The 22,420-nt window shown below is 39.4% G+C and overlaps 1 protein-coding gene across 1 annotated transcript in view; it reads left to right on the plus strand.

Annotated features, from left to right (window-relative positions):
• igdcc3 (immunoglobulin superfamily, DCC subclass, member 3) overlaps positions 1 to 22,420 on the plus strand; it is a 79,250-nt gene that overhangs the window by 48,475 nt on the left and 8,355 nt on the right. The window contains exons 6-13 of the mRNA XM_077564934.1: positions 2,916 to 3,074; positions 7,498 to 7,663; positions 18,349 to 18,596; positions 19,222 to 19,386; positions 19,587 to 19,775; positions 21,758 to 21,862; positions 21,967 to 22,102; positions 22,206 to 22,413. Coding sequence (XP_077421060.1) covers positions 2,916 to 3,074; positions 7,498 to 7,663; positions 18,349 to 18,596; positions 19,222 to 19,386; positions 19,587 to 19,775; positions 21,758 to 21,862; positions 21,967 to 22,102; positions 22,206 to 22,413 — 1,376 coding nt within the window. The remainder of the gene's footprint in view (positions 1 to 2,915; positions 3,075 to 7,497; positions 7,664 to 18,348; positions 18,597 to 19,221; positions 19,387 to 19,586; positions 19,776 to 21,757; positions 21,863 to 21,966; positions 22,103 to 22,205; positions 22,414 to 22,420) is intronic.

Raw genomic sequence — 22,420 nt, forward strand, 5'->3', positions numbered from 1 at the left:
TCAGTAACTGACATTAACATCTTTATTTCAAATGAACTCAAATGAACCTGGAGCCTGAAGTACTTGTTGAGGTAGCAAAATGTTGCTAGTTGGTAGACTACCTTTAATTGGCGAAAGGGGAGGGGTTTTCTCATATCTTATCGGAATGTTGTGCAATCACTTTCTTCTAGCTTTGAATATTAATCTTGTGCTATCAAACTGTATGGAATGGCCCATTAATAGTCCCAAAAATACATATCGTCAGTCTCTAAAAATAATTGCATAAGTCATGTTTTTTGCAACAACAAAAAATATTTGCCTAAATCATCTACACATGATGCAAATGGTAAATTTTTTTGTGTTTCCTGAAAAATCTGAAACAATGACTGAGGCGATTGTTTTAAGAAGGCGTCAATACGTAAAGTTTGGTCGGCCAATTGGTCAGTTGCTTTGGTAAGGTTTACACTTATTTTACCATCTATCTATCCATCCATCAATCAAGCCATCCATCCATCCGTCCATTTCCTATATCTTGCCCTCATTGGGTCGCAAGTGTGCTGCCCGTCTGCTCAAAAGGCACATGCAGACAAACAAACATTCACACTCACATCCACATCACAGCTATGATCAATTTAGAGCAGTGGTGTCCAAACTTGAAGGCCAAATACAGAAAAAAAAATGGATGGATGTAAGAGCCGCTTTGCAATTCTTTTAATTTAAGCCAACTGAAACCAACTGAAAACACTAAACAAGTAATTATGTATTGTTTATATTTTCAAGATATTTTGAAAAAAAACTGCTTCATAACAGTGGAAACAGTTTTCCGTTAAAGGTGGCAAAAAAGGCAAATACTGTAGTGATGGATTTTCAAGAGTTTTGGGTGACCTCGGCCCTGTATCCTATTAGACTAGATCCGCCCTTGCATTGACCACCGACCAAATCCCATCTCCACATTCAGAACCAAAACAAAAGCAAACTGTCGTAAGATGTCCATTTCTCAAAGTTACTCGAGCAACATTAAAGGTGCATTGTGCCGTTTAAAAAGGTAATATTGAAGCGTTTTCTACATCATGCATGCTCCACCAAAGCCCAGATGAGTACGAAGAGCCCTGACTGTTTTACTCTGAGTGCAGACCCACACACTCCACAGTTTCTTTGGGGAGGGGAGGGGTGGAGTGGTGGTGGTTGACATCATGTGCGGACGTGTGGCGTGTACTTAAGATGGTGTACGTACTCGCACGCGCACCATGAACGAGCCTGATGCAGATGCTGCAATTACACTTTGGGCCAGAGGTGGCAGTTGTGAGTAAAAAAGTGACAAACTGCACAAAGATCCTTTAATGCTCATAAATCAGGCCTTGACACAGAGCACAAAGTAGAATAAAGTATTTTTTGCTTCTAAAATTTAATCTTTATGGACTACATTGTTTTGAAGAGAAGTTGTGTTAATATTTTAGTCATAGTTAATTTTTATCTTTGCATATCTACAAAAGCTCCGTAGATTGTAAACCCATTTATTAGTAGTAGCTGCCCATACTTTTTTGACACCTTCCATTCTCACTATCAGCCCTATTTTTTTTAATTAGCCATTTTAGCCTTTTTTTCTTCTTCTTTTTTTAAAATTACCGGTAGCCATTTTTAGCATATGCCGCGAGTCGCTGAAAAATTGATGGCCAGCCATAAATGGCCCCCGGATCGTAGTTTGGATAACAGTGATTTAGAGTCTTCTATCTAAATTAAACCCAGACAAGTACAGCGAAAACATGCAAACTCCCCACATGAGGGTTTAAATCACACAATGCTGCCCACTTATTTTTCTACATGACCATGAATTACCCATCCATCCATCCATCCATTTTCTTAACCGCTTATTCCTCACTAGGGTCGCGGGGGTGCTGGAGCCTATCCCAGCTGGCTTCGGGCAGTAGGTACACCCTGAACTGGTTGCCAGCCAATCACAGGACCATGAATTACAAGATGACTTATTAAGTTTCTGTGTGACCTCGCTCTGAAATGTGCCACAAGTTTGAACATCAGTCAGACAATTATTGTACCACTGCCTTTTAACACATAAAACATAGACCTTACAGGCTGCAAATGGTAGTCTGAAAAGAGATTAAAATGTCCCCTTTGCCCCGTAGCTAATATCAGAGACAGGCTTAAGTCATTGTTGGGGTTGGGAGTACAGATAGGAGAAGAGGAAAGTGGTTGCTTATCATCTATGTACAGCAAGAACGGTAAAGGGAAATGAGTTATATGGGAAGTAATGATATGGGATTAGAAGTTGCAGTTAGTTGGTGGGGTCACCACTGCAGCTAAAATCGGTACATCCATACAGTGTAGCAGATTACCTTTAACCTTGAAGGTTTAGTTTTTTTTTTTCCTTATGGAAGAAGGTAAAAAGGTTGACATGAAACATGACCTAATTGAATAACATTTGAAAACCTGTTCTCTCTTACATGAATGTATTCCTTTTAGTACTGTGTATCCAATAGGCTAGTAAGGATTTATAGGAAGCCAATGTAAATGTGTTTGATTATTATCTCCATCTCAGCGACCTATACATCTATCTAAACATCGCCTGTATGTTCTCAAGTACTGTACACTCAAAGAAAGAAGCACTGCAGGCACTGGCAGTTGCATCCTTGAATTTAATAGCACATCTACAGAGACACAATTCACTGATGATTTGAGTAGCCTAACCGAAGAGCACTCGTACAGTGAGGACATCATTTAAGGCTTACACATTTAGAACATGCGAAAATCACAATCTTGTTGAAGATGTCATTTTACTTTCCAATGTTGAATTGAAATAAACGAAAACACATTCAGATTTTTCTGCGATAGCCTACTGTATAGCTCAATAAGATTTTTCTTAAATGGGAAGTCAACCTTAATCATTTCTTGACAGTAAAGTGTTACTTTTCTCTTTTTAGATGGACGTCCCATCGGTGTGGAGGGTATCCAAGTACTTGGCACAGGAAACTTGATGATTTCCGATGTCCGTGTGCAGCATTCAGGAGTTTACGTGTGTGCTGCTAACAAACCAGGGACCCGTGTTCGGAGGACTGCTCAGGGACGTCTTGTGGTTCAAGGTGAGTGCTCGAGGAGCGGAATTTCCCATTCTCAAAATTCATTTCATTCAATTCGTTTTTTGCCTCAGTAACAACAAAAGAGGGATATAGTGAACATGATATATATATATATATATATATATATATATATATATATATATATATATATATATATATATATAATTTATTTTTTTTATTATTATTATTATTTTTTTTTTAAATTGTGTTTATTCTTGGCAATATGCAGTATGGACATCTGTCATATCACCTCCATTCCCTTACACCAATACAATTCTTATTGAGCCAGCCAACGAAATAAAGACTGTAAGCCAAATAAAGTGGCGAAAGGTATGTGTTCTTTCATCAGGACTTTCCCTAGAGTTTAGAAATGTAGTTTTGATTTGTTTTTCTATTCACAGGCCGGCATATTGTAGAGTACAGGGGAACCAATAAGTCTAGATATTGTTGGGAACTGTGTCATTTGGAAAACTGTGGGACATAAAGTCACATCTGTGACTGACAGACTTGCATTTGTGTTAATAATTAATCCTGGATGCATAATATACTGCAATTCTTCATTTTCTCAACTTGTTATTTGCTCTTGATCCAGCAAGTTGACATGTTGACAAAGTTAGAGATAAGTGTGGTTTTAACCAGTAAGATGAGGACAGATGTGTGCTGTGGATCCGTGTGCATGACATGTCCCCGAGCAGGAAACATCTTTCATTCACTCTGTTTTTACATTGATTAAACTGGACCACACTTTGCTTTAGCAGTATCGATCCTGGTCAATATTTCATTTTATCTTCCTGTCAAGTCAAAGACGAGCATCTTATCCTCACATGGGGAAAGCAGATGTTAATTATGTGCCACTGACTGTGTTTTTTTCTAATTGATTTTTGTCAAGAAAAGATGGATTGTGAAGTTATACGCACGTTAGGAATATTGCTTTAGGGCAGGGCTCGACAACTTTAATAGTCAAAGAGTAGCATTTCACACAGAAAAAACAAAACTGAGGATAACCCTGCAAATATCTTTTTTCCCGTTTTTTTTATAAAGTACAGGCCAAAATTTTGGACACATCTTCTCATTCAATGTGTTTGCTTTTATTATCAAGTATTTACATTGTAGATTCTCACTGAAGGTGTCAAAACTAACAAACACGTGTGGAGTTATGCAAGCCTACATAACAGGAAAAAAAAGTAAAATTACTGAAAACATGTTTTATATTGTAGATTCTTCAAAATAGCTACCCTCTGCTCTGATTACTGCTTTGCACAGTCTCGGAATTCTCACCTCTGGGAACTCTTTCAATACTGTTGGAAAAACATTTCTGGTGACTATTCTTGAAGCTCACTGAGAGAATGCCAAAAGTGCACACACAAAAAAAAACTTAGCAGAGCAAAAAGTTGCTATTTTTGAAGAATCTAGAATAAAATAAATAATTCAGTTATTTCACCTTTATATAGTACATAACTCCACGTGTTTATATGTCGTCAGTGAGATTAGGCGTGAAAATAAAGCAAACGGATTGAATGAGAAAGTGTGTGCAAATCTTTGGCCTGTACTGTACATATAAAATTGTGTGTTGCATTTATGAACTCAATGAGCGGCGACATAGAACATGAGATTTAATTCTGTTTGTAACAAAAACATTTTGAACATTTTAAAAAGATGCTTGGTTGGCACTTTCAAATAAAACGTCTATTTGAGTCCTCCTTACACTGATGAAACTTAAATGACCCACCTACAGCGAATCAAAAATGCCGTCTGCTTTCTTGTTCCGCACTTAACACTCATTTGCTGATTACGCATGGTAGGCCTAGGTGTGTCAAAAGTCTGGACGGGAGAATACACATAGATGAAAAGAGTGCGAGCCAAGGCGTGTCAAAATGATTTACGCGCAAACAGGAGAATATAGCTCTTAGGTCTCACTGCTTAGTCTAATTGTTTTCAAATTAAATCTAAAACACAGTGGATAAGTCTACGCACACATGTTCAAATACCAGGTATTTACCACCTATTTTATAAAGGATATAATTTAAATAAAATTTACATAAACATGGTGAGCCGCATTTAAAAAAAATATATTTTTTAGGACCACACCGGGAAATTATGATCTTTAAGCCTTTTCTTTGTAAACTGTGATGTGATTATGTTGTACAGGAAGCTTTTTATAAATGACATGTAAATGAACCTGATTATGTCAGCGCAATTAAACAAATTTGGTAGGTGGTGGTGACCCGTTTATAAGCTTAGATCTTCAGAGGGAGTCCATTTTTCACAATGTGAATGGCTGCTCAGCAATATTTTTGGCTTGTTTCTAGGTGCAACATTGTGGAAATAAACTAAAGCTTAACTATTTGTGAAAGAAAATCAAACTTCTTCCATCATTAATGTGGTGAAGAAATCAAACTTCTTCCATCATTAATGTGGTGAAATGTTGCTCTTACACTGTAGACATTGCCTCCTGTAGTCTGGGAGAGTATCGAGGGCAAGCCGCGTTGCGTAACCCTATTAATTTAGTTGCTTGGTTTTACTTACCTTAACTGGGTTGCTCACTTAGTCAGAAGCACTGGTCAGCAACCTCTGGCACCAAGCAAATAATCATTGCGGTAAATTTGTGAGGGTAATTTTTGGTGATTTGGGTGCAAAGAGGCACAAACAGGCAGAACAAGCAATTGACGCACAAAAGCCACAGGGGAAAACAAGACCAAGATGGATGGATGTTGCTGATGATATAACGAATACAGGTACAAATCAATATTCTCTTGAGCTCCACCTGACCTTCACCCTTGAAACAGCCCTCAAAGTTCATGCTATATTGCACAGCGAAAGAAGCAGAATGAAGGTAGAAAAGATAGCAAACTAATGGAAGGCCAAAACAAATGCTGTCAGCAAGCCTTTCATTCAAGTGTCACTGAGCGGCGCAGGCTTGCAAGGGTACGCGCACATAGCGAGAGTTGTTTTTTAGGCAACTTAAGGAAGTGTTCCTTTCATTTTGCTAGATGGCTAGTTGTGCTGGACTAGAACTTGGCATTGCAAATCATGCAGTTCATATGCTAACTCGCATCACTCAACTCACCTCAACTGTATTGATAGAGAACTAAAACAAACACAACTGTCTTCTTACAATGAAACCCAGGGGCAGCACATACAATGAAAATAGCAGAGGCTCCAGAATTTAACCTTGTGGAACACCATGAGTTCCGTTGCACATATTCGTCTGACCGCTTTCTTTCGCTCGACATAGTTAGTATGAATAGATTTTATTTATATTTTTACAGTTTGACATTAGTAACAAAGGAACTTGTGTGAGCTAAGAGACATAATGAGGTTGAGAAGTTAGCAATCACATGGAAACATGTCCAAATTGAATGCATAACAGTTACGTATTTGGATTTTTGTGACCGTAGGGTTACCCTACAATATGCTCATGCTCTGCTGATTCAATTACTAGATGGAAGATATATTTAGCATACAGATTATTTATATTTACCATATTTTAAATGCGTTTTGGTTTGTAAAAATTCAACACTGTCTTCATATCAAACATTACATTCACTACCGTTTTACAGTCTTACAAAGGTGTATTATTAATGATTAAACTATTGTCTGACATCTTTATATATGGAAAAGTACAATATTCTGCTTTTACAAAGGTAACAAAAAAGTCACTCAGGCGTGCAAACATCTTCCTTGACCAAACATTTTTTGTTCATCGCTTTGTGAGTTATTAGATTACTCAGTGTATGATATTTATATAGTTTCATATTTTTCTTTGAAAGGATTTTGAAAAAATATTTTCCCTGCCAACATGTGCATAAGCCCAGGTCCCGATAGATAAATATGACAATGAGGCATTATTCTAACAATACACTCTGCAGCTTTCTACCCTCTGGTGTTAACTGTGAGATAACATCAAAACACGCTTTATTAATAAGCACAGGCATAAATAGTTAAAATCACCATTGAGTACAGGGAATCTCAAATTAAAGCGGCGACCAAAATGAAAGTTAAGCAGATGTAACTGTAATTACTTAGCATGATTTAAAGTATCCATAAAGTCCCCGCCTAGATCCCTATGAATAACTTATCACCTCTAATTGACCATCGGTGCTTGCCTGTTGTATGGGACCAGCCATAATATGATGAAACTGCAGTTTACTTCCATGCGTTAAAGTGTTTTAAAGCACATTAGGGCTAACAAATGTTCTCTTACTTGCACCTCGGTGTGTCAGTTATTTCCCTGTTTGAACATTACTAAGAGATCTTATAATTATGCTAACTGACACAGCATTTGGACCATTGTGTTCATAACAAGCAGTTTATGAGATTGTCACTGCAGTATGTCATAGTATTCTGGACATTTACATTCTTTTTGGTTAATCAAGTAATTTCCTTTGGAGAGACTCGTTGTTTGACATTTACATCTTGTTTTCAGCTCCTGCAGAGTTTATTCAACCTCCGCAGTCCATCGCCCGACCTGTGGGGACCACCGCTATCTTCACCTGCCAAGCTCAGGGTGAGCCTGAGCCACAGCTCACCTGGCTGAAGAACGGCCAGATCCTGGAACCTGGTGGCCATGTCAAACTCAGGAACAAAAACAGGTAACAATAAAAACATTTTTTTAAATGAAGTAATTACAAAAAAATGTTGTCCTACCTCAGATAAAAAATAAAAAAAAGCCCTAATGCAGTTGAATGTAGCTTTTTAAATTCATTGCTTCTCCAAAAGTTTCATCTGTGTGGGATAGTTTGAGTACAACTGAGGTATTTTTCCATAAGATGCACTTTGGCAACAGTTCACACATTGACAATATCATCAAATGGATTGTTGCTAAACATAAACCGGAACAGCAAACAAAAAAATATTTCAGTTTATTTGTCCTGGTTTCATCACGATTTTATGATAGATCAAAATTGTAATAAAGGGAACCACAGATTGTTCCTCACCCATCTGGGCAGTATCTCCTTCAAGCTCGGGTCCTCCACCAGAGGCCTGGGAGCTTGAGGGTTTTATGCAGGATCTTAGCTGTTCCCAGTATTTGAACTCTTCTGCATGGAGATATCGAATGTTAATCCTGGTATCTGCTGGAGCTGAACTCAGTTTAGGGGTTAGTGGCCTGATCGCTAGTGGTGCCACTGTTTCCTTTTTCTCTAGTTTTTCCTTCAATCCTTGGTATTTCTCCACCTTTCCGTGTTCCTTTTTCAGGATTGCTACATGTAGGTCATGTATGACTGCTGTCTGGTTGGCTATCACCAGTTTGTCAGTCTGGCTCTAGAAGTCCCAAGGGATCTTGCCCTGGTTGTTCTTAACCACCTACAGGGACCTCTAGCGATGCAGATCTTCCTGTACACTATTCCTGCTACCTGGTTGTGCTATTCCATGTATGCCTTGCCTGTCCGCATCTAACCATCTGCTGTGATATGCTGCACTTGTCTCTGGGGCTTCTTTGCACAGCTTGCAGCTGGGGTCCTATCTGATGTGGTGATGATCTTGTGTTTAGGGCCTGTTCTTTTGCTGCCATGATTAGTACCTCTGTGCTGTCTTTGAGTCCAGCCTTTTCCAGCATCTGGTATGGTTTCTCGATGTCAACCACTTCTTCAATTCGTCTCGTGCATGCCATGTCGGGACTTATCTTGCCATTGTTATGGAAAATAATTATCTAACACGTATTAAGATGACAAGTTTTTACTGCATTGTGGACACCTGTATTTTCTTTAACAATGGACTTTTCATTTCATGCACATGAAGCAATATCGAAGTGACCTTGACTGATAAGCCTGCTCGGAACAGACTGCTTGCATTCCTGTCTAGCTGACCCTCCCTTTCTTCTCCCAAAAAACCCTTACCAGAACCCTTAAGATTCTTCCCATGATTCTTACTGCGCACTCTCTCACAGACCACTATCTTGTAGACTGCTCTGTTAGACTTGTGTATATTTGAAGCTTCAAATATAAACTAAAACCCAAAAGATTGTTTTCCAGACTGTTTCATACATCTCGCCTAACTACTAAAAATCAAAACTCCACAACAACATGAAAGTCCATCTGGCTCCTTCTCATTGCTGGGCTTCTGTTGACTGAGGTATTCACCAAGCAGGTCGTCCCTGGGTGCTATCCTATTGATGTATTCTTGGAGGCCTGTTGTTTTCTTCTGGATAATGCTCATGATGCTAGCGAGCATCCATGCCCCCCTGTTAGTGTTTGTTTTTTATGGGTAATCCGCATCTCAAGTCACTACCGATTTGTGCACAGCCTTAATATACATATATACAGCATATACACATATATACACATGATAGAGGCTTGATAGCACAATTTTTTTTGTGTCGAGATCTTAATGATACAATTAAGTAACGTTTGGGTCATTTGCATTGCCTGGTTGTGATAAATTCCTTTGGGTGGCATTCCTCCATCAGCTTGGTCAATTTTACACTGCCTGATTTAATGCATGTCTCTGTGTGCGTAAACCATATTGGATGCTTTCCCATGGTGGTCCCCTTGAGTGCAATGAGTGTTGTAGAAGCATGTTTTCACACGATAAAGTCCACATGCTGCAGTGACTGTTTTATTGGCTTTTGGGCTGTGGCATTGCAAATGCATCTCTGAGATAATTTAGATGATTAATTGCACATTGTACCAGCTTGTACCCACCTACCTTTTATTGTCGTGTATTTGCATGTACTGTGGCCGCACAGTAGAGCATGTGCTCAGCAGTTAGCAGCAGAGAGGTTCTGTTTCGCGTCTCTGCCTGTGGAGTTTGTTTGTTGTGTACTTAACTGTGGTATATCAGAAATGTACAGTTTGCTCCCAAATCGTAAGGTTGAAGTGGAAGTCAACCTTAAACTTTTTTTGACAATAATATGTTATACTGTATGTGACCTCACCAGTCTAAACATGACATTCAAATTAATATTACATTTGTGTAATATGAGTTATGAAGCAAAATCCATCCGTTTTTATCCATCTTAGGGGGCGGCCATTTTACCACTTGTTGTTGACTGAAGATGACATCACAGTTGCTCAGGGCTCAGGCAATGACCAATCACAGCTCACCTGTTTTCTGAAGCTGCGCTGTGATTGGTTGTTAGCTTAGACCTGAGCAACTTTGATGCCATCTTCAGTCGACAGTAATTGGCAAAATGAGATGGATGAAAATGGCTGGATTTTGCTGTCTAATTCATATTCCACTAACGCAATATATACCAGAATTCCATATTTAGACTAGTGGGGCTGCATAAAACATATTGTTGACCAAAAAAATTGCCCATAGGTGTGAATTGGAGTCTGAATGGTCGTTTGTCAATATGTGTGACCAGTAATCACCATCTCATCCAGAGTTAGCTAGGACAGGCTTCAGCTCACCCGTGATCATGAACAGGATAAGCAGTAAAACATTTTTTGAATAAAATAAAATAATGAATGAGCTGTGATAATTGGCTTCGTTCCAAGTGGGTGCATGCAAAATGAATAATAAATAAAAATGAGTAATTATAGATCATGACAAAGTTTTTGTGTGTACCACAAAATGAAAACATACTGTAACTCTTGTAAACGCCACTAAATGTTTCATAGTTTCAGCACATGCACTTTTTTGTCCATTCTGTAACACATGACTCCAATGCAGGGTTAAAAATTTTTGTTGGAGAATGCGAGGAACAAACCGCTATTCATCACTTTATTATTCATAAGTAAAAAGTAGGAAGTAAGTGTATTGCATATGTATGAAAAAGATCAATAGCTGGCGTGTAGTGCAGCAAGTACAGTGAGCAGGCACCACCATCGCTCACATACACTGATCCACTCCCACTTGCCTCCTCCAGCCTGCACATTATTAGTCAGCGAGAAGAAAAGAGGAGTGGAAGAAAACAAATGAGAGGCCATGTTTTGTTGTGGGGGGAAAACATGGTAAAGCAAAAATGATAAGTGGGCTAAATGAGCAAATGAGAAGATAAAGTGTCTTTCCACTTGCCACTATTAGTGTATGACCTGCTATAATGTGGATGTCACGCTTCACAAAGTATTCTTTGATTGCTGAGGGAACCAAGCTTCATTTTGTAATCTACCATTAGCTAATTAGCTCATAAACTGCTAGTTGACCGTGAAAAGCTTTTTGCCATTTAAGAGTAGATTTGCATCTTTAAAATTGGGTCGTGGTGGTACACATGGGCGTTGCATCTTGGGTAATGAAAACATATAAACAAATGTTTTCCAATCTTGGAAATGTGAAGCTCTTATGTGTAATTGGAGAGAATGCCCAAATAAATTTTGATTCTCAGTTGAGGTTACCTAGTCATTATTTTATATTATATCTGCCTGAATTGAGACCAAAGTGGAGTGGTGCCAAACAGATCAAACAGATGGCGCTACAGTGAAAAAAGCTTTCTATTACACAATTTCTAATATCCATTACAGCCACCTACAGGAATGGAGTGGAATGGCATCGTTGGTGTTGAGATGGTTTGGCCTTGGTGAAGGTCTACAGATCGCACATAAATCCAGTGTTCTACTCTATTCGAATTAAACAATTATATATAGTATGCAGTATACAGTACTCTTTACTTGTATTCAGTTTTTTTTCTTTCAACATTTTCTGCGTAACCCAGTGATGTCCAAACTATGGCCGGGAGCCATTTGTGGCTTGCCATCAATTCTTAAGCGGCCCGTGGCATATACTAAAAACGGCATCTGCTACTAATAAATTTGTTTTATATACTGTAGAGCAATAAATAGGGAAATATGCAAATGAATAATTTTCAATTAAACAAACAACAGCAGTCAAGGTCCAAATTGTAAAAATATCACATGAATGATTCCCAAGTAAGTAGTAGGTTAAGGTCATATTGGCTTGATTAACCATTAAATTGGTCAGACATTGACCATTCCGGGTGGTTACAGGCATACCAATTTTATTGGTTAGCCAAACAACCAATGAAATTGGTTACAATAGAATCAAATCAAATTTACCCTTTTTTTCCGTTTTTAGGGTGCAGGTAGCAGTTTTTCAAAAACACTGTAACATATAAAGAATATACAATTGCTTGATTAACTGATTTTGTTGCGCTTGACAAATTAAAGTAAAAAAAAAAAAATCAAAGTGGCCCTTGCATCCTTAATTTTTTTTGTATGTGGCCCTCAGAGGACAAAGAATTTGCACAATGAGATGCCAAAAGAATAACATACAGTAAGTCACAAAGCATGCTAATAATGTAAGCAAGATAATAAAAGCTTCATGTTTTTTCAACAAAACGATCTCATGATTTTAATGTAATTAATCATTACTAAGACATAATATGCAATAAATGACAATATTAGCATATTCATTTTGCGTGGTCAGTATTTACAGGTTGCAACAGCCTGTTTCTGCTCACCGGGCACGGACAGGAAGATGAGTTTTACCTCAAGCTCAAACAGCCTCTGTTATGTGGATTGCTTTTATTGCTGTGCAGCCCAGACGCAAGAGTGGATGGGAAATCACGGCGCCAGGCATTTTACCTCCTGAACCGAGCCAAAACAAAAGTAATCATATGTAAATTATATTCAACTGCTGTGGGCAGGACGATGCCTGTGTTCTCATAATACAGCATAGTATATTGGTGTTATGACAGGGAAGCCTGAATATACTGTGAGTGCAATAGACCAATTTCAATTAATGTAGGGCCGGTATTGGTGTGTGTGTTTGTGCAACAATACGCATACCGCAATGTTACTCCCTTTAGCCCCTCATCTCTCATGACCTTCAAAAGGAAATCGGACAAGGATAGGAAGGGGAATCGATTGTATATTTCATTCACACACACACACACACACACACACACAGTTTAATCAAAAAGCGAGTGAGCATGTATGTGCACAAATAGCTCAGCAGTGTTGTTATTTATTTGGTGTGCACATATTTAATCATAAAAATGCACAAATGTGTTGCCCTTTGCACTGTACATAAGAGACAAATGCTGAACGTGATGTCAGCTCCGAGCTGATTGGCTGCTCATGTAAAGGGACGTGGCCACTCAGGGGAAGCTGTTTGTTTGTTCTCCCTGCTACATGTTGACAGATGTTAAAACCCGCACATGTGCTCATACAACAGTGTGCTTGCTGAGACATATTAAAACATACTTGTTTCAAGGATGGTTGTTGACTTTTTCATTATAAGCATCGTTGCAATATTAATGCGCTTTGAGAGTTAGACGACTGCACTGTATGGCGGCTGCATGACCAGCTTCACTAATGAAATTCTATTGATCTTTGCAGCATTGCGTTTAAAGAGTTTATATCGGGAAAGAAAGGAAAACGGTTAAAGAGTGTTTTATAATTGAAGGCCATCATTTGAGGTAGCAGGCTCCTTTTCAAACTGCACTTTTTCTTTCCACAAAATACTCGTAAAGAGTCTTTCTTCTCGTCGTCATTCTTTTAGCTCATTTTCTTTCAGCATGAGCGGTCTTTTCTTGTTTGCAGCCCCTCTTTGCACCCCACATGAATCACCAAGAGTTAGGGCTTGGGCATTGGCCTTGACCTCTGACCCCGCCTGTAATCAGTCATACCACCGGGCCCTTCCCTCCTCTCAGGCCACAGACGGCTCATTGACCGTATCCCCTCCACTTTCCCCCACCTTTTCCTCCTGTTCCTCTCTTTTGTCCCGCTCCCTCGTGCTGGATTCAGAATGGCCATGCTGTTTTTTTTGTTGTTGTTTTTTATGGGGTGTTGCTCAGGAACAATGGCAAGCAAACACGCCCTCGGAGATGGAACAACAGAGCCAAGGCCCCACTGTCAGACACACTGGCCTTACGCATCAATCCGTGAAACGACCTTGAACTGATGGGTAAATGATGGTGTCATCCTGTCAGGAGAGGACAGGCCGGCTTTGGAGCTCATGCAAGACAAGCAAACAACTCCCTACCCCCATTCCCTAAATCCCCAAACACTTTGTCTTTCACTCTTTCCATCTGTTTCTTTGCATCTTGGGAAACTTTATCGTTACATGCTTAGCATCAAAACCAGACTATCACCTTTTTAAAAAGTCAATTGCTGTTTCATGTGATATTTGTGACACAATAGGGATTTTGGCCATAAGCCTGTCCGATCCCATTCATCTCGCTGTTTTTTTTTTTTTTTTTTCTGGTAGGAAGGAATGTGGTTTACATTTACAGCTGCAGCATGAGTAATGCCTACTTCAAACAGAAGCATTTTGGGTGGAAATAATCATCACGCTTGTCAACCACCACAGATCTGTTTGTTGCTTTTCAGCATTCCCACAAGCTTCAAATTGAAGCATTAAAAAAAAAAGTCTACACATGATCTTAGTGAGATGCCCTGCAAAAATTGATGTCTCGCTATGATACTCTATATCAATGCAAAGTACACCCACATTAATAAGCACATGGGTAAATTAATTAATAGATTCATTAATTAATAGCTCTCTGTCAGTGTGAGTTAAAGTGATCTTATTATCATTGTGAGAGCAATTTGCTCTTATATTGGCTCTCATGAGATTGTTAATGTGTTGTAACCAATGATTTTTTTTTTTTTAAATAATGATTATGATCAATTATACATCAGATTGTAACAAGAAAAACATCTCCAATATCTTTTCTGCCTTGCTCTCCATCTCCACATGTTCAGAAGACAAAAAAAACTATTCTGAGTGCCGGACAAACGTTTGCAATTTCATAAGCCTACATGTTGGCAGTGTCATTGTGCATGGACTATTGTACCTGCCAAAAACAATCAATATATTAGTTTTCCCCTGAATTCTCCCCGCACTCTTCGGGCGTGCTTGTAATGACATCAAGTCGGCCTTCCCCGGCGGCCCTTTTCTCGTCTATGGCGCCTGATCACGTTGAATGTCTGAAAACACGCCATCTGTTGATGGTATGAGTGGAGGCCTGGAGACTGGGGCCTCGCAGGTCAGAGGTGAAGTTGGCTTAGAGAAGGCGTTAATGCAAAAAGGCCTTTTCGTTGTGCAGACAGAAGACTTTAATTATAGCTTCATCCTGTCCCTCATTACAAACACTAATGCTTATTGGATTACACATCTGTTTTCTTTCAAACACAATTCGGCGATGTTTAAATGATCCTGTCAAAATGTGACATTTGTTGAAGAAGATGAGGCCTTTGCGCATTTCTACATTTTCAAGTCAAGGAACAATATTGTCATGCGTACTGTATTTCATTTGAAGTAAAATGCCTAATGTCAAATTCCATGAATATAATTTTTGGGTCATATTAGATTTATTTTTCTGCTTTGCATTACTTTGCTTCTTGAGTACCATAATTAATACAAGCACACACATACACACAAGCGCATTGTATGATTTACAACCAGCGCAGATACTCCAGGAATGAGAAATCTGCAGTAATTGACAAAAAGCAGCCAGTAGCAGTGATAGGCTGGAGAGAGTGTAAAGTAAAAGCAGTGAGGGAAAAAAGATTTACCTTGTGTGGGAAGCTGTGTTTGTCACAGTTTTGTGCTCACAGCCACGTGCGTGCGTGCGTGTGTGCGTGTGCGTGTGTGTGTGTGTGTGTGTGTGTGTGTGTGTGTGCGTGTGTGCGTGCGTGTGTGTGTGTGTGTGTGTGAGAGAGAGAGAGAGAGAGAGAGTGTGCGTGTGTGTGCGTGTGGGCACATGAAAGGGTTCACTGATGTTGGCAAATTACTTTTTTTTTAAGTCTGAAATCGATTTATGCTCTCCGAAGGGAGTTGCAGCAGATGACAAACCAGGTTGAAATATATGTCCTGGATGAGGTGCGTGCATGACGATTTCCTTGACTGTGAACCTTCTGCCAGCATACAGTGAAAGCAATATTTTGGTATTGATTTGCTTAAACATTTGCATAAGAACTGCATGGGAGCACGAGTGGGCGAGGGGCATTTTTTCAATGCTTTTGATAACACACTTGAAGGCAAAACTCAGGATTTGCTTTGACGTTGGCTGCAACTGAAAAACAGGTTGCACAAAAAATACTGCACACAGTGTATAATAACATTCCAAGTCTGGCAATAGCAATCCAGTTATTTGTTCAGTGACGTGAGCCATTAATGTAGTTCTTCAGTTCAACTCAAATCATTGTCCATTTCTCAAATTCTCAAAAGAATCATGCATACCCACAGTCTGTCTGGTTTATCATAACTGCTCTTTTCATCTTATTTCTAAATTCTTGAAATATGTTTCATGTGTATAATGGAAACTAGGGTGACCAGATTTTCAAAATTAAAAACCAGAACATTGTCATTTCGCTGCAAATCAAATATACACTAAATTATCACCAGCAATCATTTATAACAATTGTAATCACATGTAGGGTAAATCGTTTCAGTTCATTATTAACTTAATAATGATTAATTATTACATTAGTAATTTATTAATTTAATATAGGACACTCAAATTTAATATTTAAATACATTTTGAGCTAGCCTGCGGAGCACTACACCACACCGTTTTTTGATCATTTTATCAGGATAACAGATGACAACCTCGTTAAATCTGCCATTAAACTTTAACTAACCTTGCCAGCAAGCTGAATTCTCTCGGTATTTGTGAGGTCACAAACTCCGGAGAATACATCTAGTACCGCTCCCGCTGATACGTTTGCAACCGACCTTTTTAAGGCCAGGCGCTTCGTGCATTTTTATCTGGTAAAGATGTTCATACGTTTTTCTTTTTCTTCCCCCTAAGACGAGACCGAAGACGACATTTTCATCCGTTGCCTTGATTGGTCAAAACAAACGTGCCAAAATGCCACATTGTCCAATCAGCTCGAAGTATTGTACAGCAAGTCCCTCCTTTCCCAAACAGATCCGGCCGGAAGTAAATCGGTTGACCGGTGGTTGTGCTATTACTTTAGCTAATGCTAAATGCAATCTTGTTTGACAGTTCAATAGCGTGAAACAAGTCAGTACACTCACCATCATCCAAACTTTTTGGCTTTCATACTCAAAATGAACTTAAGCCGGGATGTCTAGTCACCCTACTAAACACGCTCCACATCATTCCCACAAACGCCTTTTTGAGGGCACAAGACTGTTGCAGATAAAACTATACAATTGTTGCAGGTCAATGTGCACCCTATACCCCCAGCCTTCTTTAAGTCAAATTATTTTTTAAGGATGACTTATTTGCAGAGATGAAAGTCACACATATGACATGCACAATGTGTTTGTGTGGACATGGGCTTGGTTGAAGAAACTTCCTCTGAAATAAAAATGAAGAAAAAAATTGCTAAAAACATATTGGTGAATCAGACTCACCCCAAAGCTCATATGGGTTCAAACTACGATACCCTACAGCACTATTTTATCATGTTCATGATAGTCAGGGTTGGGAGGGTTACTTTTAAAATGTAATCCTTTACAGTTACAAGTTACCTGCTAAAAAATGTAGTTAGTAACGTAATCCAAGTACCATAATATTAAAGTAATGTAACTGGATTACTTTTGGATTACTCCAATATTGAGTATGCTGATGAAGACAAAATAGAAATAAATATCACCACAATATATATTCTATTCAATGTGGCATTGCTATTTGGGGGTGATAGAAACCCGGGCAGCCTACAAATAGCAAAAATCTTTGTGTAAAGCATGTAGGCTATTGATTGATTGAAGGTCATATGCTGTTTTCGAACTGTCACAGAAAGCAACCACACCTCAGAGTTAGATAGATAGATAGATAGTGGGGATATGACGATGTGTGACATCAACTGCAAAATGAACTTTTATTTATACTATTTATTTTTGAGATTGGTGGGAGGAAGATTTGTTTGGAAGGTGTATCTCACATTATGGTTGTAAGCTAGCGGGCTAGCTAGCAAGAAGCTACAAAGCGTAGCATGCCGCTGAACTCTCAGCTCAAACTTTCGCTCCGAGTAAGTTCCAGTGAATACCGGTCGCCATTCCCTCCTCCCGTTCGTGAAGCTTTTTCAAACTGCCCGCGTGTGGATGACGCGACTAGTCAGTTCATTCGTTCCCACCTCCCCGACATGTAGCAATGATACCACTCGCGCGGACGTGCACGCACTCTCTCTCGCTCTGTCCTTCTCTCTCTCTCTCTTTCTCACTCTGTCTCTCTCTCTCTCTCACCCTCTTTCGCACTCTTTCTCATCGTATAAATCGTAATCCCTCAAAGTAATCCCCATTTTTAATAAATGTACCAGTAATCTGTTACATGTTTTTTCCTGTAACTGTAATGGAATACAGTTAAAAAAAAAATTGCGATCTGATTATGTAACGGCGGTACATGTATTCCGTTATTCCCCAAGCCTGATGATAGTGAAGCTCATCTTTCTGCCTCTCACAGCACACTGACAATATACAGCATCAGTCAGGACGACGAGGCCATCTACCAGTGCATTGCTGAGAACAGCGCCGGCTCCACGCAGGCCAGCGCTCGCCTCACGGTGCTGTGGGCCGACGGACTCCCCGGTGTGCCCATCAACGTGCAGGCTAAGGCCCTCTCGCCCACGACCATCCAGGTGTCGTGGACAGAGCCAGATCAGAACACGCAGGACATCATCGGTTACGTGCTCCACATCCGAAGGACCCCAGGTGAGAATGCATTCAGAAGAGACAAATGCAAATGACTTGCATGGATGTTAGTGCATGACTAATGTCAGACTCTAGACTAGAACCATGCCTGGCAAAATTAAGGACCAATTCAAGGTATTTATTGAAAATGTAAATTAAAGTGGAAAATGAAAGGAATGTATTTGAAAAAGTATTATACAGTATGTTAGCCCTTATATCTATAGGTTAGTCCCAACTGCTCTTCTCCTCAGTTCATCTCCTTCATGTGTAATTAAAGGCCCCAGGCATGCACCAATAAGGTTGCTGCAATTACACTTCCAGAACTTCAGGGCCTGACGGCTGGAGCGAGATTACGGTTATGGTCAGGTGTCTCTGGATTGAGAGCAATAAAATGCAATAACACGCCCCTTTCTCTACCTTTGGATGAAATTCCCAAACCCGTCAAGGCCAAAGTAGTTTAGCTGTTAATTAATAGCCAGCAAAACCATTGAATAAGCAATAACCATTAAACAATGAAAGGAAGAGGTGTGTATATTTTTCCTCGTTTAATCTTTTCTTCATATCACATGAATGCAAAAGAAAAATATGATCTTTTTTTGTGACTTCATCCCCTTTTACCTCACATCCCTGTAATGCTCACAATCAGACCCAGTGGAAATGGAGTACGAGGAGGCGGTCAGTAAGGTGACGCTGCAGCAAATCATCCGCGATCTCGAGCCTTCCACCAGTTACACCTTCTACGTAAAAGCCTACACGTCCCACGGGGCCAGCAAGCCATCAGACAGCGCCACAGAGAGCACTCATGGGGAAGGTGAGAGCTCACAACTCACGCAGAACACACCTGTTCCACCACTAGTCAAAGTTTGTTATTCTTTATATTTATATAATTTATAAAAGGAATAACAGTTTTCATCCGCATTACAGCATACAGAGACCCAGATTTAAAAAAAAGACATGACGAACATATTTGCTGTTTGAACATGTTTGATGATGTTTTGAATTGTTTTGCAGTTCCAGCACCTCCCTCCCTCTTTGCCAAAGTTGTAAACAGCAGCGTAGTGCAAGCAATGTGGAAAGCTTCCACCAAGATGGGTCAACACCAAGGCTTCCGACTGTATTACAGAAGAGCCCACACAGCAGCGTTTACTGGTCCCATTTTTTTACCACGCAACGCCACCCAATACAACATCACTCAGCTGGGTGAGAATTTAAGCTTTTAACTACAAGACAATGTGCTACAGAGGACGACCCGGTCAAACACAATCTGTTTTAGGAGACTGAATTTTAATTTGCTAAGATTTTTTTTTTGTGGTGAAACGAGTCCTCGAGTAATTTGAGCTCCTCAATTCAAAACAATGCTCAAGGCATTTTTTCCTGCCTCGGATACCCGCTTATTTACGTGTACACTGTCAGGAACAAGTCAAGCCAAACGCAGCAACAATTGTTCATACTATTCAAGACAGGAACATGACGCCAATGCTAAGAGAAGGCTAACTTCAAAATAAACTCTTCCTTACCAAATACAGTAGTATATGGACATCAACGCCTAGGTACACTTTTAATGACAATTCCAAACATCCAGGCATTTCCACTATTTCATTTCTGCTATTTCCACAATGTGACGTTTCATTTCCACGGCGTATTGTACACTGTATTGCTTTTGCCTGTGACTAGCATACAAACCAGGCATGTTGTTATAGTAGTTAAATATTATCACATTTTCAAATTTTCAAAAATAATCCTCACAAATCAAATTACAACGATCCAAAATCCAATGCTTTTCAATGAACGGAGAGCATCGCGTCACAGAAGGAAAATGCTGCATTAGTGGAAAGTGGGAGATCAGATTTATCCCACTCAGATTGTGTCAGATCCTCCTTCAAAGTGTTTGAGGAAAATGTAAATACAAGGCATATGTTTACGTGACACAGCGTGATTTGGAATGACTGCATTAACCAGAACAACAAACAATTTATCTGAAACAACCATCTTTGCCTCAAAACGCTTTGAGGACGGAACTGGGACACGCCGAGTGGAATAAATCTGGCTTCAAACGCAGCATAAGACCACCATTTTGACTTGTGATGTCATTTTACAATTGTCACTTATAAAGTTTTTCCTGGCTTAACGGCTGACATTGTCTTTCCGACTGTGTTTGGAGTGTTTACTGTTGCAAAATAGTGCCACCGATGTTAACAATGTTGTCCCAAAAATAACAATTATGGGCACTACAAAAAGACTTAATTACGCATTAACGGTTAACAGCACTAGCGGCTAACAGAACCCAAATCCTGCGAGAGCCATCAGATTACTTTTCAGAGGCAGTTTAATCGACTTAAATGATTCTGTACACAGCCTGACACAGTTGATGTTCCTACTGATCACTTTTTAACAAACTTAAATCATTATCATATTTATTTATCATTACTGTGTTTCAGTCGTCACTTATAGACAAAAATGTATGGGGGAGAGCTTTCTAGAGAGTTAGTGTACACCCATCTTTCATTATTAAGTGGAAATGTGTTTTTTGTCTTCTTTTATTTAATTGGTCTTTAACCAAAACAATATATATTTTTATTTTAATCCTAATATTCCTGATTATTTGAATTTTCAGTAGGTAAACTAAATACCAAAATACTCGAGAGCTGCAGCCCAATATGTGTATATAAATGGAAAACTTTATTACATACTCAAAAAAGGTCCAGGTAAAAAATAAAATAAAATAAATAAACATTACATAAAAAGGGTATAAGAGACACATAGAACCATTCACAACATATATTTACAGTGCAATTAGTGGCAACCACTTCCACGCACAGATAAAAAAAAAAAATCACCTCAGAGGAGACTAACATACCAATGCTTCCAAAACTTGGGCATATATATATATATATATATATATATATATATATATATATAATCACGTTTACTATATCCCTCTTTTGTTGATGCTCTATTTTACTATTGTGAAGGATCAAAATGCAAAAATACTTTTGGAAAACCCGTGGGAGGTGATATCCTACTATTGTCAAATCTTACTCATCTGCACTGAATTTCTTTCCCTTTCAGACCCTTTACTTTGGTTAAAAATAAAAACAAGGGTTCCAAGGGTCAAAAGAGTTTTCTTTCAAGAGTAAACTGGTGCTTTACTCATGGTATGAATATATGTGTGTTATGTCCAGATTCTTCGCTGGTTTATGAGATCAATCTGCTGGCATACAACCAACACGGAGATGGCAACGCCACCATGCGCTTTGTTTCACTACGAGAGGCTTTGGAGAAATCTGGTGATTGCTTGTCAAAAACGCAACTTGACACGCCCTTTTACTATTACTGCGATTAAAGCTTTGTCTGCATTTTTTTTTTTACTTGATTCATCCTGTCTCACCAGTTCTCGATGCCTCTTGTGACTGTGTGCAAGATGAACAGAGCAAAACCTCCACCACCGGCATCATAATTGGTATTCACATTGGAGTCACCTGTATCATCTTCTGCGTTCTCTTCCTTGTCTTCAGCTACCGTGGCAGGTGTGTTCATGATAGCAACCTGCCGATAACCCAATTAGGGATTAATGTTGCCCTGCCAGATGTGTAGACGAGTGGTTTAAATTTTGGTTGTGATAATCCTCAGGTTGATGATGTGTAAGGCAGCTCAGGCCACCCCCCAGGCGGCAAACAGCACAGCACATGAATCCTCAACTTCCCAGGAGGGCTCTGGGCTGAACGCAGCCACCAGAAGAGAAATGGAGGTCAATTGCGGCACCGGAGGGAACAAAGTGGTTGACAGCAACGAGCTGGAGAGACTCTTCCCTCGACCCAACCCACAAGACCCACGCATGGTGAGTC

Source organism: Vanacampus margaritifer, chromosome 4 (assembly GCF_051991255.1).
Source record: "Vanacampus margaritifer isolate UIUO_Vmar chromosome 4, RoL_Vmar_1.0, whole genome shotgun sequence".
Classification (NCBI taxonomy): domain Eukaryota; kingdom Metazoa; phylum Chordata; class Actinopteri; order Syngnathiformes; family Syngnathidae; genus Vanacampus; species Vanacampus margaritifer.